Source organism: Phyllobates terribilis, unplaced genomic scaffold (genome assembly GCF_046119375.1).
Source record: "Phyllobates terribilis strain yellow unplaced genomic scaffold, ASM4611937v1 Scaffold_9__5_contigs__length_417890890, whole genome shotgun sequence".
In the NCBI taxonomy this organism is placed as follows: domain Eukaryota; kingdom Metazoa; phylum Chordata; class Amphibia; order Anura; family Dendrobatidae; genus Phyllobates; species Phyllobates terribilis.
The window spans coordinates 342,793,915-342,815,194 of NW_027362769.1; the positions used below are offsets into that span (position 1 = coordinate 342,793,915).

The 21,280-nt window shown below is 44.6% G+C and overlaps 1 protein-coding gene across 3 annotated transcripts in view; it reads left to right on the forward strand.

The window, feature by feature from the left end:
• Positions 1-21,280, forward strand: part of LOC141162203 (cytochrome P450 2K4-like) — a 303,300-nt gene that overhangs the window by 238,165 nt on the left and 43,855 nt on the right. For 2 of the 3 annotated variants that reach the window (XM_073648051.1, XM_073648052.1), the window contains 3 exons: positions 2,988-3,129; positions 13,931-14,118; positions 15,965-16,106. In XM_073648051.1, the coding sequence (XP_073504152.1) occupies positions 2,988-3,129; positions 13,931-14,118; positions 15,965-16,106 (472 nt within the window). The remainder of the gene's footprint in view (positions 1-2,987; positions 3,130-13,930; positions 14,119-15,964; positions 16,107-21,280) is intronic. The other variant, XM_073648053.1, reaches the window with a different exon arrangement.

The window sequence follows — 21,280 nt, forward strand, 5'->3', positions numbered from 1 at the left end:
GAAGGCCTACACCTCCACCTGGCCAGGGGTCTCTTGTTCGCTCACAGACTGACCAGGCCTCTAATGTTAGCCAGTACTCCCTGCAGGGCCTTCTTCATTACCAACAGTAAAGACCCTGAACTGCACTGCATGGACTCTGAGTCATTTCTGCTGCGCCCATGCATCACAACCCTCACCATCTACACATGCTGCCCTGAGGCTATACTCCTCCCGTGGGGAGTTATACTACCCTCTGCTGCGCACACAACATCATCCTTAGCGGTCTGCCACGCAGCGGCGGTTATCAGTGATCGCAATCCTTGGGTGGCATAGTCGGACATTTAAACATTAAAAACCAAGTAAACAGATCTTCCACTGGTTTGACCACCCTGAGCCACGGGACCGGGTCGCTGCCACGGAAACTACAACCCCTGACATTACACAGAGACCCGAATCCAAGCATTTCCCTGCACTTGGCCCAGGGGGCGCATCAGTTACACCACGACCAAGGAAGAGAATTTGAGAACCAGCTCTTTGCCAAGCTAGGAAAGTACTGTAGCATTCAGAGATCCCACATAACGCCCTATCTCCCAGTGGATGATGAATAAGTGGAACGTTTTAACCGGACAATATTGTCGATGTTGCGCACTTTAACAGCTGACGAAAAGAAAGACTTGATGAGTTCTCTGTCAAAAGTGGTACATGCCTATAACTGTACAAAGAGCGATGCAGCGGGTTACTCACCCTTCTTCCTATTGTATGGACGATCGCCAAGACTGCCAATCGACATCATGTTCAATACTCCGTTGTCAGAGACTTACAGAACATATCCAGAGTATGTTCAGAAATGGAAGGAACGGATGACAGAGGCATACAACATAACAAAGTGGTTATGCAAGGACCGAGCAAGAGTAAGGAGTACTATGATTGAAAATGTTATGGAACAGAATTGGCACCGGGAAGCCGGGTGCTAGTCAAGAATATACAGTATGTGAGAAAGGTGGTCCAGGAAAACTTCATTCATACTGAGAAGACAAGGTTTATGTAGTCGTAAGGAGGAAAGCCAATGACAGTCCAGTGTATGAAATCCAATTGGAAACGGGAGACAAGAAAACGAGAACAGTCCAATGGAATTTACTACTACCCTGTGATTATCTCCCACCACAACAAGACTTCTCAGAAGTAGACCGACATCATCTGAGATCGACTAAGGGACCACCACAGACTGAAGCTCTGGAGGTGGATAGTGAACTTGAAAGTTCCGATGAAGAAGAGCACACCGTTGTATTTCTCGGACCAGCAAAGAGAGGGATGTACCATCCACAGGAGAGTGAACTTAGTCCCGAGGCTCCAGAGTTTGTACCAAAGAGTACAGATGAAGTCCAATTCAGATCTGATGATCAAATACCAGCCCCTGAAGAGACCGATCGACACTCAGGAGAAGCGGAATTACGAGACTGTGCAGAAACAGGCAAATCATGAGAAGTACAGCAACTTACAGAGGCAGCTCCAAGAGCATCTGAGGAAGCATGGGAAATGAGTGCGGCAGAAGAAACTCCTGTGACCGAAGAACCCGTGGTATCTGAGGAACAACCCACCAGGAGAATGTCAACTCGAGAAGTGGAGGCCTGTGATGCTGACGTGCGAGACAATTGGTGAACCGAGTCAAGTGCCAAGGACTGTCGACTGGAAACAGGTATCTCAGCCTGTGGACCAGGTAAGCCCACTAGAGTTGTGTTCACCACAGTATGGAAGATGTTGCCTGGTGGAAAGACTTGTTTTCATACTTTGATATTCCTTAAAAGACTTTGTAAAAACAAAGAACTGTTAAGGCCTAGTGAGAGAGAGAGATGGTTGAAGACGTATGAAAAGCTCCAGCTGAAGAGACGTCGATTGTGTTAATTGTGTTAATTGTTTATTTCTTACAGGAGTACTACAAGAAAAAGGTCGTAGAATAGGTTGTTGCAAATGTTTGTAAATGTTATGCCAATTTGTATATAAAGTTACTCAACTTTTACCACTGTCTCAGAATTGGTCAGATTGACCAATTAAGACGAATGTCGAGGACGACATTCAAAAAGAAGGGGAGAGTGTGACATGCATAAGTAGTGCTGTTGTGCTTCAGAAGCATCCTGCAACTAGAGGGGGAGGGGTTAACACAGTCACAGGAAATGTTTTAGCAGAGCCCCAGGGGGATTGTGGGGAACTTGTTATTGTAGTCTGGCTGAAGCTGAAGATAAGGTGGTGTGTTATCTGTATCTGACAGAAGGCAACTGAACAGGATTCAGATCAGGAGAGAAACTAAACACAGGTCAGATAAACTCCCTGAACTAACAGTGCAGAGTATTGTCTGGCAGGAAGATAAGGACTGGAATGAATTGTGTAATAGGGATCATTTCCCTCATCAAACCCAACCCCCCTCTCTCTACATGCAGGATAAAGAATGCTGTTTACTATTGAGTCCTTGTGAAGGAAAAGCCTGTGGTTGTGTATGCATAGAAGCATAGAAGTGTGCTGCTAAGAGATTTAATCTATGCTGAATTTTGCTGCTGAAGAGACTGTAATACTGTGCCTTGTGAAGAAACTACTGTATTGTTGCTGCAGTTGGTTGCTCAAGAAACTCAGACTGTACTGTAATGAAGATTGTTGCTGTAATATCCCTGAATTGCACTAGCCGTGCTTCAGATTAAATTCCATTGTTAAACTGTTGAAAAAGACTCTTGTCAAATGTGTCTGTCAGCAATTGAATCTATCGTGTGCCTGAGAGAAACTGCAGTCTATGGTCGCCCTGAGTAACGGTTCCCCCAGGATTCCAAAGAATTCATGAAACCCATCTCGCCCTATCTGAACTTATCGGTGTGCGTGTAACATTTACTGTTTCAGGTAAAAAAAAAAAGTTAAGCAAAAAGGGAAGGTGCCTACCACATAAGAAACAGAAGAAGGTTAGAATTGCCTTGGAATCAGCTGATTATAGTAACATGGGGAATATTCATGTTATGTATTTTTAGGAATCAACAAAAGCTCAGACACATTTTAATGAAGAAAATCTACTTACTTGCGTTCTGGATCTCTTTGGTGCTGGAACTGAAACTACATCTACAACGATCCGCTGGGGAATTTTATTGCTGATGAAGTATCCAGAGATTCAAAGTAATTTTTGCTATATTTTTAAAAGTTATACAAGACTTTAGGTGAACAGCTACAGTCTGTAATAACTAGAGATGAGAGTTGTTCTACTCGAACTGTTCGCCAATCTCAAATTCGAGCTGTTTTGGGCGGTGTTCGAGCCGTTCGGCGAACACGAACAATTTGAGAAAAATTCGGCTGTTCGAGGTTATGTTCGATAACTGTTCGTGCACCAAAATCATAACTGGATTTTTTCTCAGTAATGATGAAAATTAATGTTAATACGCAGTTTGAGTGTACAGCGGGGTGGGGGGAGGGGCAGGGGATGGATCTCTGCAGGAACAATGAAGATCTCCATTTTTTTTTTCTCTTTCCCGCATTTACAGTGGGGAGGTGCAATCTGTCAGCCTATCAGCAGCGCACACACGGAGCGAACTGCTTTTTTTCACACAAGCAAGGGCATGTGTCATTGGCAGTGTATGTCACATGTCCTTGCCCTATAAGACCAAGCCATTTTCCCCGTCGCCACCATTTTCTCACTGCTGCAGCTGCGTGTTAGACGGCACCGCTGTTGCTGTGTGCGCTATACCTTGTTAATTTCAAGCCAATTTTCGCACAAATCTACAGATAGCTTGGGAGTAGGGAATAGTTGTGATTGCAGTCCTTTTAAGGACTAGGTTACAGCATTTCCTACGACTTTTATCAGGCAGGTCTGTGCTCTTAAATAGATAGATTGTGGGAGTAAAGACTAATTGTAATTGGAGTCCTTTTCAGGACTAGGTTACATCAGTTCCTATCAGTTTTTGCCAGGCAGGTCTGTGCCAGTGCTGTGCAAGTTTTTTCACAGCATTTGGCTGAATCTAGCAAAGCTAATCCTTTTTGGCCTATTGCAGAGTGTGTTAGTCAGTGGAGTAGCCTATCTGTGTTGCAAGTTATACCACCTGTGTATAGAATACCAATTTTTTTACTGCACCTAGTGAAGTAAAATCTTTTGGGCATAGCATCATTCTATTAGTCCATCTATACTGACCTCCATCAGGTTGCAAATTGAATATAATTTTTTTCTGCATCTAGCTCTGAAAAAATATTGGGCTTCTAGCTGTGTGTGGGACTTGTTGTATTAGTCCATCTATACTGACCTCCATCAGGTTGCAAACTGAATATATTTTTTTCTGCATCTACCTCTGAAAAAATATTGGGCTTCTAGCTGTGTGTGGGACTTGTTGTATTAGTCCATCTATACAGACCTCCATCAGGTTGCAAACTGAATATATTTTTTTCTGCATCTACCTCTGAAAAAATATTGGGCTTCTAGCTGTGTGTGGGACTTGTTGTATTAGTCCATCTATACTGACCTCCATCAGGTTGCAAACTGAATATATTTTTTTCTGCATCTACCTCTGAAAAAATATTGGGCTTCTAGCTGTGTGTGGGACTTATTCTATTAATCCATCTATACAGACCTCCATCAGGTTGCAAACTGAATATATTTTTTTCTGCATCTACCTCTGAAAAAATATTGGGCTTCTAGCTGTGTGTGGGACTTGTTCTATTAATCCATCTATACAGACCTACATCAGGTTGCAAATTGAATACCACAGTTTGGCCACTCAGCTCTGCTCGGTTCCCATCCATTGTTTTTTTGTGCAAACAACTCCAGAGTTGTTAATTAGTTAACCACCAAAATGAGTGGAAAAAGGCCTGCTGCTGGTGGAAAGGGGAATAGGCGTGTTGGGAAGGGGAAAAAAGGTTGTGTCCGTGGGGTAGGTGTTAAAGCAACAGTAACATCTGCAGAAGAAAGACCATCTTCCAGCCAAACTAAAATGTCTTCTTCTTTTAGCGGACAATGTGATAAGATCCCTTTCTTACAGCCACGCCAATCGCTACAAATTCCAGATGAGGCACAAAAACAGCAGGTGCTTCAACGGATATCAAGTGCTCCTTTAAGTGGGCTCTCCTCCACATCAACTTCAACATCACAAATACTCCAGTCCTCAAAGGTGTCACCCCAATCGCACTTGCTTCCTCACAGCTCCCAAATCTCCAGCTGCCCGTCTGAGTATGAGGTAGAACAGATGGTTGAGTCTGCAGAGCTGTTTACTCATACTATAGCCTGGGAATCAGAGGTCGACTCCAGCGCTTCTGTGAATCCAGACGAGGAAATGATCTGCACTGATGCCCAGAATCTTTATGAGTCGGATCCAGGACCAGACGCAGAAGGTTCTGACCATAATGTAGACCCTCATTCCCAAACTGTAACTCCTGTTGGTGGAGACAATGAGGAAGACGATAAGACTCAAATACCTGATTGGAGCGACAACTTTAGTTTTTTGTCAGGGCAGGAACAGGTTGGCTCTGAGGACGACGGGTGTGATAACGCACAGGGTGATGATGATGAGGTTGGAGATCCCACTTACTGTCAACCCACAGTCAGCCAAGAGATGAGGTCAGCAGAGGAGGTGGAGGAGGATGCTAGTGACGACGAGGTCAGGTTGCGCCTTCCTGGACAGAGACGTAGTACTGGAAGCACGTCAACAACTGCATCCTCAAACACAACTCTGCCTCTCACCACAAGTCGTGGTGGCTCTTCAGGTCGCATGGGTGCTAAGCCTTGCATAGCCTGGGCATTTTTTCAGATCGATAAAGATGACCCAACTCGTGTTATCTGTAACATTTGTCAGCAAAAGCTAAGTAGAGGCCAAAAAATACATAGTTTGAGTACTTCATGCATGAACCGGCACATGGACATGAAGCATAAGTTGCAGTGGGAAGCTCACTGTGCTACAATGCGGCCTAGCCGGCCGGGCCAACCACCGTCTGCCATATCTTGTGCATCCGCGGCCTCTTCATCCTCTGTGACTGGGGGGACAGCAGTCACACCTGTTTTGGGGCGCAGACCTGCCACCTCTTTACCCGCAACTGCCAGCGTGATTGGCAGGTCATCATTTTCTTTGGAGGTGGTAACACCAGCTGGTGTTGAGCGCTGTCCGACATCGATAGCACCACCTTTGGATCAAGGCAACCTAACATGTCCGCCTGCATCTTCCTCACAGACCGGCAGTTTGCCGGGGACACCCTTATCAACCCCGTCTTAGCACAATAGCCAGCCCTCGGTCCCTGAGATGTGGACAAGTAAAAGACCATTTCCTCCTAGCCATGAGAAAGCTAAGAGGTTGAATTTCACCATCTGCAAGTTCTTGGCTACAGAAATGCTGCCTTTCCGCCTGCTGGACACAGAGGATTTTCGAGACCTTATGTCCATCGCAGTGCCCCAGTACCAGATGCCCAGTCGGCACTACTTCTCAAAGAAAGGTGTGCCTGCGCTCCACCAGCATGTCGCACACAACATCACCGCTTCTTTGAGAAACTCTGTGTGTGACAGGGTGCATTTCACCACAGACACTTGGACGAGTAGGCATGGACAGGGGCGTTACATGTCGCTGACTGGGCACTGGGTAACTATGGTGACAGCAGGACAAGGGGCTGCTGTCCAAGTCTTGCCGTCCCCACGAGTTGTGCGTCAATCCTCTTTATGTCAAAGTTCCTCCACTGCTTCTGCCTCCTCAACCTCCTCTCGGTCTTCCACCTGCACCCAAAGCCTGTCTGGTCATGCCACAAGCTTTCTAACTGCGCAGAAAGGATCCTGCACACCTCCTTACTATGCTGGCAGTAGGGCTCAACGTCATCAGGCGGTTTTTACATTGAAATGTCTGGGAAATGTGAGTCACACAGCTGAGGAGTTGTGGTCAGCTCTGGAGAACCAATTTCATGAATGGTTGTCTCCACTTCACCTGAAACCAGGGAAGGCCGTGTGCGACAATGCTGCAAACCTGGGTGCGGCCCTTCGCCAGGGCAATGTCACACACGTGCCTTGTATGGCTCACGTGTTGAACCTGGTTGTCCAGCAATTTTTAGCCCACTATCCCAGACTAGATGGCCTTCTGCAGAGGGCACGGTCGCTGTGTGCTCACTTTCGCCGTTCGCATCCCGCAGCTCAGCGACTTACATCTCTACAGAAGTCGTTGGGCCTGCCACTTCACCGGCTAAAATGCGATGTGCCTACCCGGTGGAATTCAACTCTGCACATGTTGCAGCGACTGTGGCAGCACCGACAAGCCCTGGTGCAATACGTTCTGACGTATAGCCTGGGCCAACGAGATCCAGAGGTGGGGCAAATCACGCTGGAGGAGTGGTCTCAGATCAGGGACCTATGCACCCTTCTGCACAGTTTTGAAATGGCGACGAAGATGTTTAGTGCTGACGATGCCATTATCAGCATGACTATTCCGGTGATTTACATGCTGGAGCACATGTTAAACAGAATTCGGAGTCAGGTGGTGGCACAAGAGGAGGTGGAGGAAGTAGAGGAGGAGGAGTTGTATGCGGAAGGGCTAACATCTGCAAGGTCCAGACGATCGGCAGCACCAAGGCGGCAGGCATGTGAGGGTGGGGGAGATGGTTTTACCAGGGCGCATGGTAGCAGCCAAACTAGTGAGGAAGGTGCAGGAGCCCAGGAAGAAGTGGAGGACGAACTGATGGAAGACTCATCAGATGAGGGAGACCTTGACCACATTTCTGTTGTGCGAGGTTGGGGGGAGAGGACAGAGGAAGGAAGCATGATTGTTACCTCGCCACCAACACAACAGGGACTTGGTGCTCCTGGATGCGCAACACACATGAGTGCCTTCTTGCTGCACTACCTGCAACATGACCCTCGAATTGTGAGAATTAGAAATAATCCTGACTACTGGGTTGCCACACTGTTAGATCCCCGGTACAAAAGTAAATTTGCAGAAATTATTCCTGCCATAGAAAGGGATGCACGCATGCAGGAGTATCAGCAGAGACTGTTGCAGAATCTTACATGTGCTTTTCCACAAAATACCAGTGGTGCACGTAGTGAATCTCACAGTTCCAACTTGCCAACCGTGGGACCGTCAAGTGTTCAGCACTCAAACCGTAACAGAACCACAGTATCTGCTGGTAACATCAATTTTGCGGAATCATTTCACCACTTTTTTAGCCCATCCTTTGCAAGGCCACAGGAGACAAGAAGTCTGACACATAGTCAACGCCTAGAGACGATGGTACAGGAGTATCTCCAAGTAAACATTGAAGCCACGACTGTGTCACTGGACCCTTGCTGTTTTTGGGCTTCCATTCTGGATAAATGGCCGGAGCTAGCCACTTACGCCTTGGAGATCTTGTCATGCCCCGCAGCCAGCGTTCTGTCTGAACGTGTGTTCAGCGCTGCTGGTGGTGTGCTGACAGATAAGCGCACGCGGCTCTCCACTGATAATGTAGACAGACTCACGTTCATAAAGATGAACAAATCATGGATCCGAAACGACTTTTCTACCCCTGTGTCATCCTGGGGAGAGTAAAAGCTTGATGATTGGTTAAAATCACCCTACCAACTGTTTTAAGCTTTCAAATTACTAATCATGTTTATCTGTATCTTGGCTGGAAAATAATTTGGGCTTTGTAGCAGTGTGCAGCACTGATTTTATTAGGCCATCTATAATAAGCTCCACCAGATTTAAAATTACTAATCATGTTTATCTGTATCTTGACTGGAAAATAATTTGGGCTTTGTAGCAGTGTGCAGCACTGATCCTATTAGGCCATCTATACTAAAGCTTCACCAGATTTAAAATTAATAATAATTTTTAGCTGCATCTAGCCCGGAAAATAATTTTGGGGCTCCGAGATGCGCAAGACACATAAGTGCCTTCTTGCTGCACTACCTGCAGCATGACCCTCATATTGTCAGAATTCGAAGTAATCATGACTACTGGGTTGCCACACTCTTAGATCCCCCAAACTTTTCGATCAACCTTTTCATTTTAATAAAGACCAAAAAAATGGTCATTTTTGAAATTATAAGCATTATCAGGTTGTTAGAAACTGAAATCAAACAGTTTTCAACTCAAAACTTTATTCTAGGTGATGTTACATTTTCACATAGGACCCCTTGTTCGAAAGGAGCTTCTGAACTCTCTCGTCCATTGAATTTGTCAGGTTTTGGATGGTTTCTGCTTCAATTGTTTTGCATGAGGACAGAGTACCCTCCCAGAGCTGTTGCTTAGATGTGAACTGCCTCCCGCCATCATAGACACTCCTTTTAATGATGCTCCAAAGGTTCTGAATGGGGTAGAGGTCAGGGGAGCATGGGGGTCACACCATAAGTTTGTCCCCTTTTATGCCCATATCAGCCAGAGATGCAGATGTTTTATGTGCAGCATGAGATGGTGCATTATCATGCATAAAAATGATCTTGCTGTGAAATACACGGTTCTTCTTCTTGAACCATGGCAGGAAGTGCTGTTTGAGAAAATCCACATACATTATGGAGTTCATCTTTAGCGCCTTCAGGGATCCTAAAGGGGCCGACAATCTCTCTCCCCATGATTCCAGCCCAAAACATTACTCCACCTCCTCCTTGTTGGCGCTGTAGCCGTGTTTGCGTGGGGTGTCCATCAACCAGCCATCCTCCACTCCATCCATCTTGACCATCGAGCGCTGCACGGCACTCATCCGTGAACAAAACAGGTTTGAAATCAGTCTTCATGTAATGTTTGGCCCACTGGAGCCGTTTCTGCTTGTGTGAAGTGGATAGAGGAAGTCGACAGGATGGCGTATGCACAGCTGCAAAGCTCTGAAGGACCCTGCATCTTGTTGTTCGGGGGACGATGGAGGCAGAAGCAGCTTCAAAAACTTGTCTGCTGCTATGACAAGGCTTTTTTGCCGCTGCTCTTTCAACCTGACGTAATTGCCTGTAGGAAAGAGTCCTCAATTTGCCCTTATCAGCACGCACACGTGTGTACTGTGAATCAGCTACATACTTCTTGATTGCCAAGAGACTTCATCCTGATCATCGCACAATGTTGATTGTAGTCATGCCTTGACCTAAACACTCCACAATTTGTTGCTTCTCAGCAGCCGACACATCCTTTTTCTTTCCCATTTTGGCAGAAAATGTAGGCTGCTTAATAATGTGAGACAGCCTTCTTAAGTAGTCTTGCCTTTCATTGGACACACCTGCCAAACTAATTAGCACAGGTGTCTGCAATTGCTTACAGTGATATAAAGAGCCCTGACACACATCACCATCAATGAGTTTAACTGACAAACAAATTCTTCCCTTATCACTCCTAAACACTTTTTGCATAATAATTTGGAACACAGTGTACATGTGCTTTTTCACAAAACACCAGTGGTTCACGTAGTGAATCTTACAGTTCTAACTTGCCAACCATGGTCTGTATGCAGTTGTTCAATAAAGGGCCCAAAATTAAGATAACATAGATGGGAGAGGTCTCTATGAATAGGAATTCCTAAGTATTTGATACCCTGTGAGGGCCAGGCAAAGGGAAAGTTGGACTGAATGGAATCCTATATGGATTTGGGGAGGGAGACATCGAGGGCCTCAGACTTCGCTGCATTGATTTTAAAATTTGACCATGTAACAAAGTGATCTATTTCAGCCATAACAGCATGGATGGATATATGTGATTGAGTGATATATACTAGGACATCATCAGCAAATAGAGAGCACTTGTACTCGGTGCCTCCCACCTCAATCCACCTAATATTGGGGTTATGGCGAATTGATGAGAGCAGGTGCTCCGTCACTAGGATGTATAAGAGAGGGGACAGAGAACATCCCTGCCTTGTCCCATTGGTGATTGTGAAAGGTGATGAAAATGTTCTGACGCGCCCCCTGGGCCTTGGGACACCCGGAGCCGGACCCTTTTTGGTGGATGCTGGTGGTTGTTGTCTCCGTGGCGGCAACCCGGTTCCGTGGCTCAGGGCGGTCAAACCAGTGGCGGAACTATTTATGTGGTTTTGATGTTTAAATGTCCGACTACGCCACCCGTGGATTGCGGTCAGAGTGAACCGCCGCTCCAGGGCAGACCGCTGAGGCTGGTGTTGTGGGTGCAGCAGAGCGTAGCATAACTCCCCACGGGAGGAGTATAGCCTCAGGGCAGTGTATGCGGAGGATGGGGGTGATGGTGCAGGGCAGCAGCAGTAATGACACGGAGTCAGTGATGCAGTCCAGGGCCTTTACTCACAGTTCTTATTATCCAGACCACGTCTGCAGGTAACGGCTGCCCACGTCGTACTGTGCTCACCAGGTGAGTGGCTCAGACAACTCCCAGATAACTTTGGAGCGCTTCACAGTACCCCCTTTGTGTGTCCTTTGTCTGGCCTTTCTTACTAACCATTCTGTCCGGCTGCCTCGGGCCTCCTCTTGGTAAACTTGGCTCCAGTTTCCCTGACCCTATGTGGTGCCTTCCTAGCGGGTGTAGCGAGGGGCTGCGCCACATAAAATGTCACAGCCTCCTGTTTCTAGCTGAGGGTCGTTTCCTGCCTCCACTAGTTTCGGGTACCATTCTCCCCCTTTGGCCTGACCCCTCCACGCAGGTGGATTCGGGCGTGCGGTGGCGACTCGCCCGTCCGCACCCCTGAGATCCCTTCACTCCTCGTTCCTAGAGCCTTCTCCGCTCCTCTTCCTTCCTTCTCCCTCTTCCAGGCCTGGGCCTCTGTTACTAGGCCCGCCTCCGGAGCAGAGCTCATGCAGAGCCCCTGCTCCCTGCCACTTCTGCTCAGACTTCTCTGCACTGAACTAAGATGGTGCCCACCTTTTATACTCCCTTCTCAATGCACCCAGGAACTGCTTCCTCCCTGCTCCTGCACTACAGGGTTTCCCTTCCTCAGTGTTCCCTCCCCCCACTCCAGCCAGGGACAGGGACTGTCATGCCCATCTCAGGGGCATATTGGTCGCCCTGCCCCACGGCAATGTGGTGTAATGCATGCAGGTGTCGGTTCCTGATCCACACTATATCCTTACCTGAGAGTGAGATATCACACCTCTGGGTGAGGTGCAATACCTCTGTAGCAACCGAGCCCTCAGGGTGCTACAGTTCCATTTATCTTCAGCCTAGGTGACGTATTGCGATACAGGGCCGTGATTTTGCCAATAAAAGGGTCCCCTAGACCCCTACCCCAAGCTTTTTAAGAGAATCATATATGGCTTGCCAGGAGACTCTATGGAATGCTTTCTCAGCATCCAACGAGAGTATCTAATTACAAATTTTTAACTGCATCTAGCCCAGGAAATACTTTGTGCCTAGTAGCAGTGTCTGCTAGTCAGCGGATTATCCCGGCTGTTAAGCAAGCTACACCACCTGTAGTTTGGACACTTCATTTTTTCAAAGGAAATGCTTCGGGACCACGGGATACTCAGTGAAGAGCATCAGGAGTCACCCCAAGGCATAGGGGCTCGGACTGGCAGTAGGATGCCTTGCGGTGGACAGCCGAGCTCGATCCTTATAAAAGCTTTTTAACTGCAGCAGCTTTAGTGGACGCTACTGGAGCTGGAATTACGCGGCTGCTGGCATGAGACTTGCCCTCCAATAGATCCTTGTAAATGGATTTAAAGTGTATTTATTCAAATTAGAGAGACAATTTAAATTAAAAAGCTTAGAGCTGCCTCCACCACATGGGGGCTCGCTCGACCCACCAGCGGACAGGCACCAGTATTGGGAGAGGGGGGCTGGCCGTCAGGGTTCACCGCGGCTCTGGCACAAACCCGGCGACACGGAGGTGGCACGGGCAGGAGCGGACTGAACGTGTCGGCTTCTCACTTTTTGGATTTTAGAAGGGCATGACATGCCTATATCTGTGTCTCCCCCTCCTTTTACTCCTCCACCTCTTTTCTTTTCGCATGACTATATGTACTTGTCACTTTTCCATGTGTTAGTTGTGTCTTCTGAGCAGTTTGTCAGCTTTTGGACACCTTTGAAGGTGTTTTCTATGTGTTTCTATGTGTTTTTGTTTGCCTGCCATTGGTTTTAACGGTGTTCGAAGGTGTTCGACGAACAGTTCGACGAACAGTTCGGCGAACACACGGGTGTTCGACGAACCAAACCGAACTCGAACACTACGGGGGTGGCTCAACACTAGTAATGACCACCAGATCACCTCTTCCTGGAGGCTACCACTTTACTCAGATTTTCTGTTATTTATTCACTTTTGCATAATATTCCATATACTGTATAATGGCCATCTCTATGACGACCACCCCTGCAGAAATCAATTTTTGAATGCAATTTTGGGTGGTTCTCTCAAGTAGGTTTTATTTTAATTGTATGTACAATGCATCAATTAAGTTGAGGTAATTCTAGGATATATTTTTTTGCATTTATTTCATGTTTTATATTTCCTAATGTTCTTGGATGATGCTGACAAACACCTTAGACAGAGGGGACATGTGATTTTTTGGCAGAGTTGGACATTTATATTTCACCTAAAATAGCTTTTTTCATAGCCAATGAAAGTCCAAGTTTTAGTCTTATCAAGCTTTAGAACTTTGTTACACAAAGGAGTATAGCGGGAATTCTTGATGTAATCTCCAGCAGTCCAATAGAGAATGAATGGAGAGGCAGTGCCCATGCTTGATTTCTACTCCATTTAAAGAGAATCTGTCATGTTCCCAAATGCTATTAACATGCAGAGATAGGATTAATCTGCAGGTTAATAGCATTCCAAAGACGTCCAGCCACTGCAATGAAAGCACGAATACTGGGAGGAAATTAACTTTATTCCTCTCGGCAGCCTCTGGCTTTCAGTCATAGAGGTGTAGCTGACCCGACTTCAGTCACTGCTTAGTACATAGTGAGTTGCAGCAGTAACCATGCTCCAGCACTGACTGACAGCCGGTACAAAAATCATAATAAAAGCCTATAATCTATTAATTAAATGCATTGGTATCATTGAGCTTGTACAAAATGTAACAAAATATGTTTTGTTTTGCTTATAGAGAGGGTACAGGAGGAAATTAAAACACATATTAAACCAGGACAGCTGCCAACAGTTGAAGATCGGAAGAAAATGCCTTATACTGATGCAGTAATACATGAAATACAAAGGTTTGGCAATATTATCCCATTGAACCTGCCACACTCAACTCCAACTGATGTGTACTTGCGGGGATACCTGATCCCAAAAGTGAGTTTATAAAAAAAGTCTATATTCTCAAGTACTGTATGTGTTTACCTATTACAACCCCTGGTAAAAATTATGGAATCACCGGGTTCGGAGGATGTTCATTCAGTTGTTTAATGTTGTTGAAAAAAAGCAGATCACAGACATGGCACAAAACTAAAGTAATTTCAAATGGCAACTTTAGGGCTTTAAGAAACACTAAAAGAAATCAAGATAAAAAATGTGGTACTCAGTAAGGGTAATTTTTTTCAGACCAAGCAGAGGGAAAAATTATGGAATCACTCAATTCTGAGGAAAAAATTATGGAATCACCCTGTAAATTTTCATTTCCAAAACTAACACCTGCATCAAATTAGATCTGCTCGTTAGTCTGCATCTAAAAAGGAGTGATCACACCTTGGAGAGCTGTTGCAATAAGTGGACTGACATGAATCATGTCTCCAACATGAGAGATGTCAATTGAAACAACGGAGAGGATTATCAAACTCTTAAAAGAAGGTAAATCATCACGCAATGTTGCAAAAGATGTTGGTTGTTCAGTCAGCTGTGTCTAAAATCTTGACCAAATACAAACAACATGAGAAGGTTGTTAAAGGCAAACATACTGGTAGACCAAGGAAGACATCAAAGCTTCAAGACCGGAAACTTAAAGCAATATGTCTCCAAAACAGGAAATGCACAACAAAACAAATGAGGAACGAATGGAAGGAAAATGGAGTCAATGTCTGTGACCAAACTGTAAGAAACCGCCTAAAGGAAATGGGATTTACATACAGAAAAGCTAAACAAAAGCCATCATTAACACCTAAACAGAAAAAAACAAGGTTACAATGGGCTAAGGAAAAGCAATCGTGGACTGTCGATGACTGGATGAAAGTCGTATTCAGTGATGAATAGCGAATCTGCATTGGGCAAGGTGATGATGCTGGAACTTTTGTTTGATGCCGTTCCAATGAGATTTATAAAGATGACTGCATGAAGAGAACATGAAAATTTCCACAGTCATCGATGATATGGGGCAGCATGTCAGGTAAAGGCACTGGGGAGATGGCTGTTATTACATCTTCAATAAATGCCCAAGTTTACATTGATATTTTGGACAGTTTCTTATCCCATCAATTGAAAGGATGTTTGGGGATGATGACATCATTTTTCAAGATGATAATGCATCCTGCCATAGAGCAAAAACTGTGAAAACATTCCTTAAAAGAAGACACATTAGGTCAATGTCATGGCTTGCAAATAGTCCGGATCGCAATCCAATTGAAAATCTTTGGTGGAAGTTGAAGAAAATGGTCCATGACAAGGCTCCAACCTGCAAAGCTGATCTGGCAACAGCAATCAGAGAAAGTTGGAGCCAGATTGATCAAGAGTACTGTTTGTCACTCTATAGGTCCATGCCTCAGAGACTGCAAGCTGTTATTAAAGCCAGAGGTGGTGCAACAAAATACTAGTGATGTATTGGAGTGTTCTTTTGTGTGTTTGTTTTTCATGATTCCATAATGTTTTCCTCAGAATTGAGTGATTCCATATTTTTTCCCTCTGCTTGGTTTGAAAAAAAGTACCCTTACTGAGTACATTTTTTATCTTGATTTCTTTTGGTATTTCTTAAAGCCCTAAAGTTACCATTTGAAATGACTTTAGTTTTGTGCCATGTCTGTGATCTGCCTTTTTTCAGCAACATTAAACAACTGAATGAACATCCTCCGAGCCTGGTGATTCCATAATTTTTGCCAGGGGTTGTAGTAAAAGGGACTGCTATGGAGTCCATAGCCATCCCAATAGTCTCACATTTTTTAAAATGAAATGTATATAATAGAAAAGATATTTGGTGATTTGTTGTCCTCAGGGTACAGAGGTTATTCCATTACTAACATCAGTACTCTATGACAAGACTCAATGGAAAACACCCTATGTTTTCAATCCCAATCACTTCTTGGATGAAAATGGGAAATTTGTCCGACATGATGCATTTATCCCATTCTCATTAGGTAAGTAATGAGAACCATTAAGATAAAAAATCTAATTATTTTACATGTACCTCAACTGACAAAACACTGCCTAACAGAATGACTATATTTTATCAGGAATAATATTTATGTTTTCTAAATCTCATTTTTTTTTTCCTTCAAAAATGTTCTATGGTCATATTAAGATGCTCAGCATATGCTTGAGCACTTTATATATTTTTGCAATATAGCCTAGAGTAATAATAATTATTGAAAATAAAAATTTTATTTCTATAGAGCCAACATATTTCGCAGCTCTATACAATTAACCCCTTTACAACTCAAGGTTGTCTGCAAGTTAATAACCAGGCCAATTTTTACAATTCTGACCACAGTCATTTTATGAGGTAATTACTCTGGAACGCTTCAACGGATCCCCCTGATTCTGTACTTCATGATTGTGGTAAAATTTCTTCGATATCACTTGCATATATTTGTGAAAAAAACGGAAATTTGGCGAAAATTTTGAAAATTTTGCAATTTTCAAAATTTGAATTTTTATGCCGTTAAAACAGAGAGATATGTCACACAAAATAGTTAATGAATAACATTTCCCACATGTCTACTTTACATCAGCACAATTTTGGAGCAAACATTTTTTTATTAGGGAGCTATAAGGGTTAAAAGTTGACCAGCGATTTCTCATTTTTACATTAAAATTAGCAAAACCATTTTTTTAGGGACCATATCACATTTGAAGTCACTTTGAGGGGTCTATATGACATAAAATACCCAAAAGTGACACCATTCTAAAAACTGCACCCCACAAGGTGCTCAAAACCACATTCAAGAACTTTATTAACCCTTCAGGTGCTTCACACCAATTAATTGAACGTGAAAGGAAAAAATGAACATTTAACTTTTTTTCACTAACATTTTATTTTAGACCCCAATTTTTTTATTTTCACAAGGGTACCAGGAGAAATTGGACCACAAAGGTTGTTGTGCAATTTCTATTGAGTACGCCGATATCTCATATGTGGGGGAAAGCCATTGTTTGAGCGCACAGCAGGCCTCGGAAGGGAAGGAGCGCCAATTGACGTTTTCAATGTAAAACTCGTTGGAATTGACAGCGGACCCCATGTCGCGTTTGGAAAGCCCCTGATGTGCCTAAACAGTGGAAACCCCCAAAATTGACCCCATTTTGGAAACTAGACCCCTTAAGGAACTTATTTAGATGTCTGATGAGCACTTTGAACCCCCAAGTGTTTTGCAAAAGTTTATGACGTAGAGCCCAAATCATTTTTTTTCCACAAAAGCGATCTTTTAGCTGTAATATTTTTATTTTCACAAGGGCATTAGGAGAAATTGGACACCAAAAGTTGTTCTCCAATTTCTCCTGAGTCTGATGATACCTCATGTGCGGGAAAGCTATTGTTTGGGTGCATGGCAGGGCTCGGAAGGGAAGGAGCGCCAATTGACGTTTTCAATGTAAAACTCGCTGGAATTGACAGCGGACCCCATGTTGCGTTTGGAGAGCCCCTGATGTGCCTAAACAGTGGAAACTCCCCACAAGTGACCCCATTTTGGAAACTAGACCCCTTAAGGAACTTATTTAGATGTGTGGTGAGCACTTTGAACCCCCAAGTGTTTTGCAAAGGTTTATGACGTAGAGCCGTGAAAAACAAACAAACATTTTTTTTCAAAAAAAACAATCTTTTAGCCGCAATATTTTTATTTTAACGAGGGTACTAGGAGAAATTGGACTCCAAAAGTTGTTGTGCAATTTCTACTGAGTACGCCGATACCTCATATGTGGGGGTAAACCATTGTTTGGGCGCATGGCAGAGCTCGGAAGGGAAGGAGTGCCATTTGACGTTTTCAATGTAAAACTTGCTGGAATTGACAGCGGACCCCATGTCGCGTTTGGAGAGCCCCTGATGTGCCTAAACAGTGGAAACCCCCCACAAGTGACCCCGTTCTGGAAACTAGACCCCTTAAGGAAATTATTTAGATGTGTGGTGAGCACTTTGAACCCCCAAGTGTTTTGCAAAAGCTTATGACGTAGAGCCAAAATAATTTTTTTCCACAAATACTATCTTTTAGCCGCAATATTTTTATTTTCACAAGGGCACTAGGAGAAATTGGACACCAAAAGTTGTTCTCCAATTTCTCCTGAGTCTGCTGATACCTCATATGCGCAGGAAAGCTATTGTTCGGGCGCACGGCAGGGCTCGGAAGGGAAGGAGCGCCATTTGACGTTTTTAATGTAAAACTCGCTGGAATTGACAGCGGACCCAGTGTTGCATTTGGAAACCCCCTGATGTGCCTAAACAGTGGAAACCCCCCACAAGTGACCCATTTTGGAAACTAGACCCCTCAGGGAACTTATTTAGATGTGTGGTGAGCACTTTGAACCCCCAAGTGTTTTGCAAAGGTTTATGACGTAGAGCCATGAAATAAAAACAAACATTTTTTTTCCACAAAAACGATCTTTTAGCCGCAATATTTTCATTTTCACGAGGGTACTAGGAGAAATTGGACACCAAAAGTTGTTGAGCAATTTCTCCTGAGTATGCAGATACCCCATGTGTTGGAGAAAACTACTGTTTGGGCGCATGTCAGGGCTTGGAAGGGAAGGAGTGACCCTTTTGAATGCAGACTTTGATGGAATGGTCTGCGGGCATCATGTCACGTTCTCAGAACCCCTGATGTGCCTAAACAGTGGAAATGCCCAACAAGTGCCCCCTTTTTGGAAACTAGACCCCCAATGAATTTATCTAGATGTGTGGTGAGCCCATTAAACCCCCTGGTGCTTCACAGAAAATTCTAATGTTGACTTGTGAAAAAAAAAAAAAAAACATTTTTCCACAAAAATGCAAAAAAAAAATATTTTCACAAGGGTACCAGGAGAAATTGCACCCTATAAGTTGTTGAGCAATTTCTCCTGAGTACGCCCCCATATGTTGATGAAAACTACTGTTTAAGCGCATGTCAGGGCTCGGAAGGGAAGGAGTGACGCTTTTGAATGCAGACTTTGATGGAATGGTCTGCGGGCGTCATGTCACGTTCTCAGAACCCCTGATGTGCCTAAACAGTGGAAATGCCCAACAAGTGCCCCCTTTGAGGAAACTAGACCCCCAAATGAATTTATCTAGATGTGTGGTGAGCCCATTGAACCCCCAGGTGCTTCACAGAAAATTATAATGTTGACTTGTGAAAATAAAAAAAAAACATTTTTTCCACAAAAATACAAAAAAAAAATATTTCCACAAGGGTACCAGGAGAAATTGCACCCCATAATTTAATGTGAAATTTCTCCTGAGTATGCAGATACCCCATGTGTTGGAGAAAACTACTGTTTGGGCGCATGTCAAGGCTCGGAAGGAAAGGAGTGACGCTTTGGAATGCAGACTTTGATGGAATGGTCTGCGGGCGTCATGTCATGTTCTCAGAGCCCCTGATGTGCCTAAACAGTGGAAATGCCCATCAAGTGCCCTCTTTTTGGTAGTGGTAGCTTATTTTTGAAATGTATAATGTGGTGTCATACGTCAGTTGTGTAGGACAACCTGACGTGTGACAACCTGACGAACACTACGTCAGCTGTGTAGTGTTCGTCAGGTTGTCATACGTCAGAAATTAATTTAATAGTTCATGGAAGTATGGTACCTTTTGAAGCAGTCTTTCATACACAGGCCAGGTTTGTCAAGGCAGGTGTCACATTGATAAATGGTGTCCTTGCGTATTCCCCTTTTATAACACACTCGGCACCTCTTTTGTGACTTTCCTTTTTTTCAGCTGTGAGGGATCTCCCCTGGGAAATGCTGGCCTGGTACAATTCTCGGACCTTCGGTTCCGGAAGTAGTGGGGCCCGCTCCGCCACCGCTGCCAAATATCAGGGCCTTGATAACTGTTTCCCGGAAGTGAAGATACGATGTAGAAGTCTGGCCTGCACATTGTGACAGAAGGAAAGCGTTGTGCATTGCCATCTGTACAATGTGCATGGCCAGCTTCTCATAACATACCTTGGCCTTTCTCAAAGCACTGTACGGCTGGAGGACTTGATCAGAGAGATCAACTCCCCCCATGTACTTGTTGTACCCCACTACACAGTCTGGTTTGGTGACTGGAATTGGTGTAGTGGAACCTCGTACAGTGCTGAGGGTGCTGCCATCACCATGTATGGTGGTCAATAAAAGGACATCCCTTTTGTCCTTGTACTTGACCATCAGCAGGTGGTCGCTACATTGGGCTCTGCTGTCACCCCTTCTTAGCAGCTGCCAAATTAGCATCTTTGGGAGGCCTTTCTGATTTTTGCGGACAGTAATACAGGATGTGGTACGTCGCACAGAGAGGGACTTGAAGAGCGGGATACTTGTATAAATGTTATCCACGTAGAGGTGATAACCTTTATCCAGCAGTGGGTGCACCAAGTCCCACACAATTTTCCCACTCACTCCCAGAACAGGGGGGCATTCAAGGGGTTCAATCCGGGAGTCCTTCCCTTCATAAACTCTAAACTTGTGAGTGTACCCTGAGGTACTCTCACAAAGTTTATACAGCTTGATCCCGTACCTTGCCCTCTTACTGGGCAGGTACTGCCGGAATCCAAGCTGCCCCCTAAAAGCAATTAAGGACTCATCCACGCAGATGTCCCTTGGGGCACGTACACTTCAGCAAACTTGTTGTTGAAGTGTTCGATGACCGGACGAACTTTGAAAAGACGATCAAAGTTCGGGTCATCGCGTGCAGGACACCTTGCATTATCTTGGTAATGCAAGAGCTTGTGGATGGCCTGAAAACGTCTCCGGATCATGACCATTCGGAACACTGGAGTGTTATATAAAACGTCAACACTCCAGTATTGCCAAAGCTCGGGCTTCTTCAGGATCCCCATAAGAAGGACCAGGCCCCAAAACTTCATCATTTCTACTGCGTCTACAGGAGACCAGTTAGAAAATGATGAAGAGGGGTTTTGTTCCAAAAATTGATGAGCGTATAAATTAGTTTGGCCCACCATGAGGTTTACAAAATCCTCAGAGAAAAAGATTTTGAAAAAGTCTAGTTCTGTGAGGCCGGTGGTGTCAAACTTGATTCCTGATTCCACCACTAAATCAGGAATCAGTGGCTCCATATGGGATCAGTAGTGGGGAATGCTGGATCATCTTCTCTCATTCGACGACTGCGGGGTGGTCCAGAAGCACCTGAGGATGAAG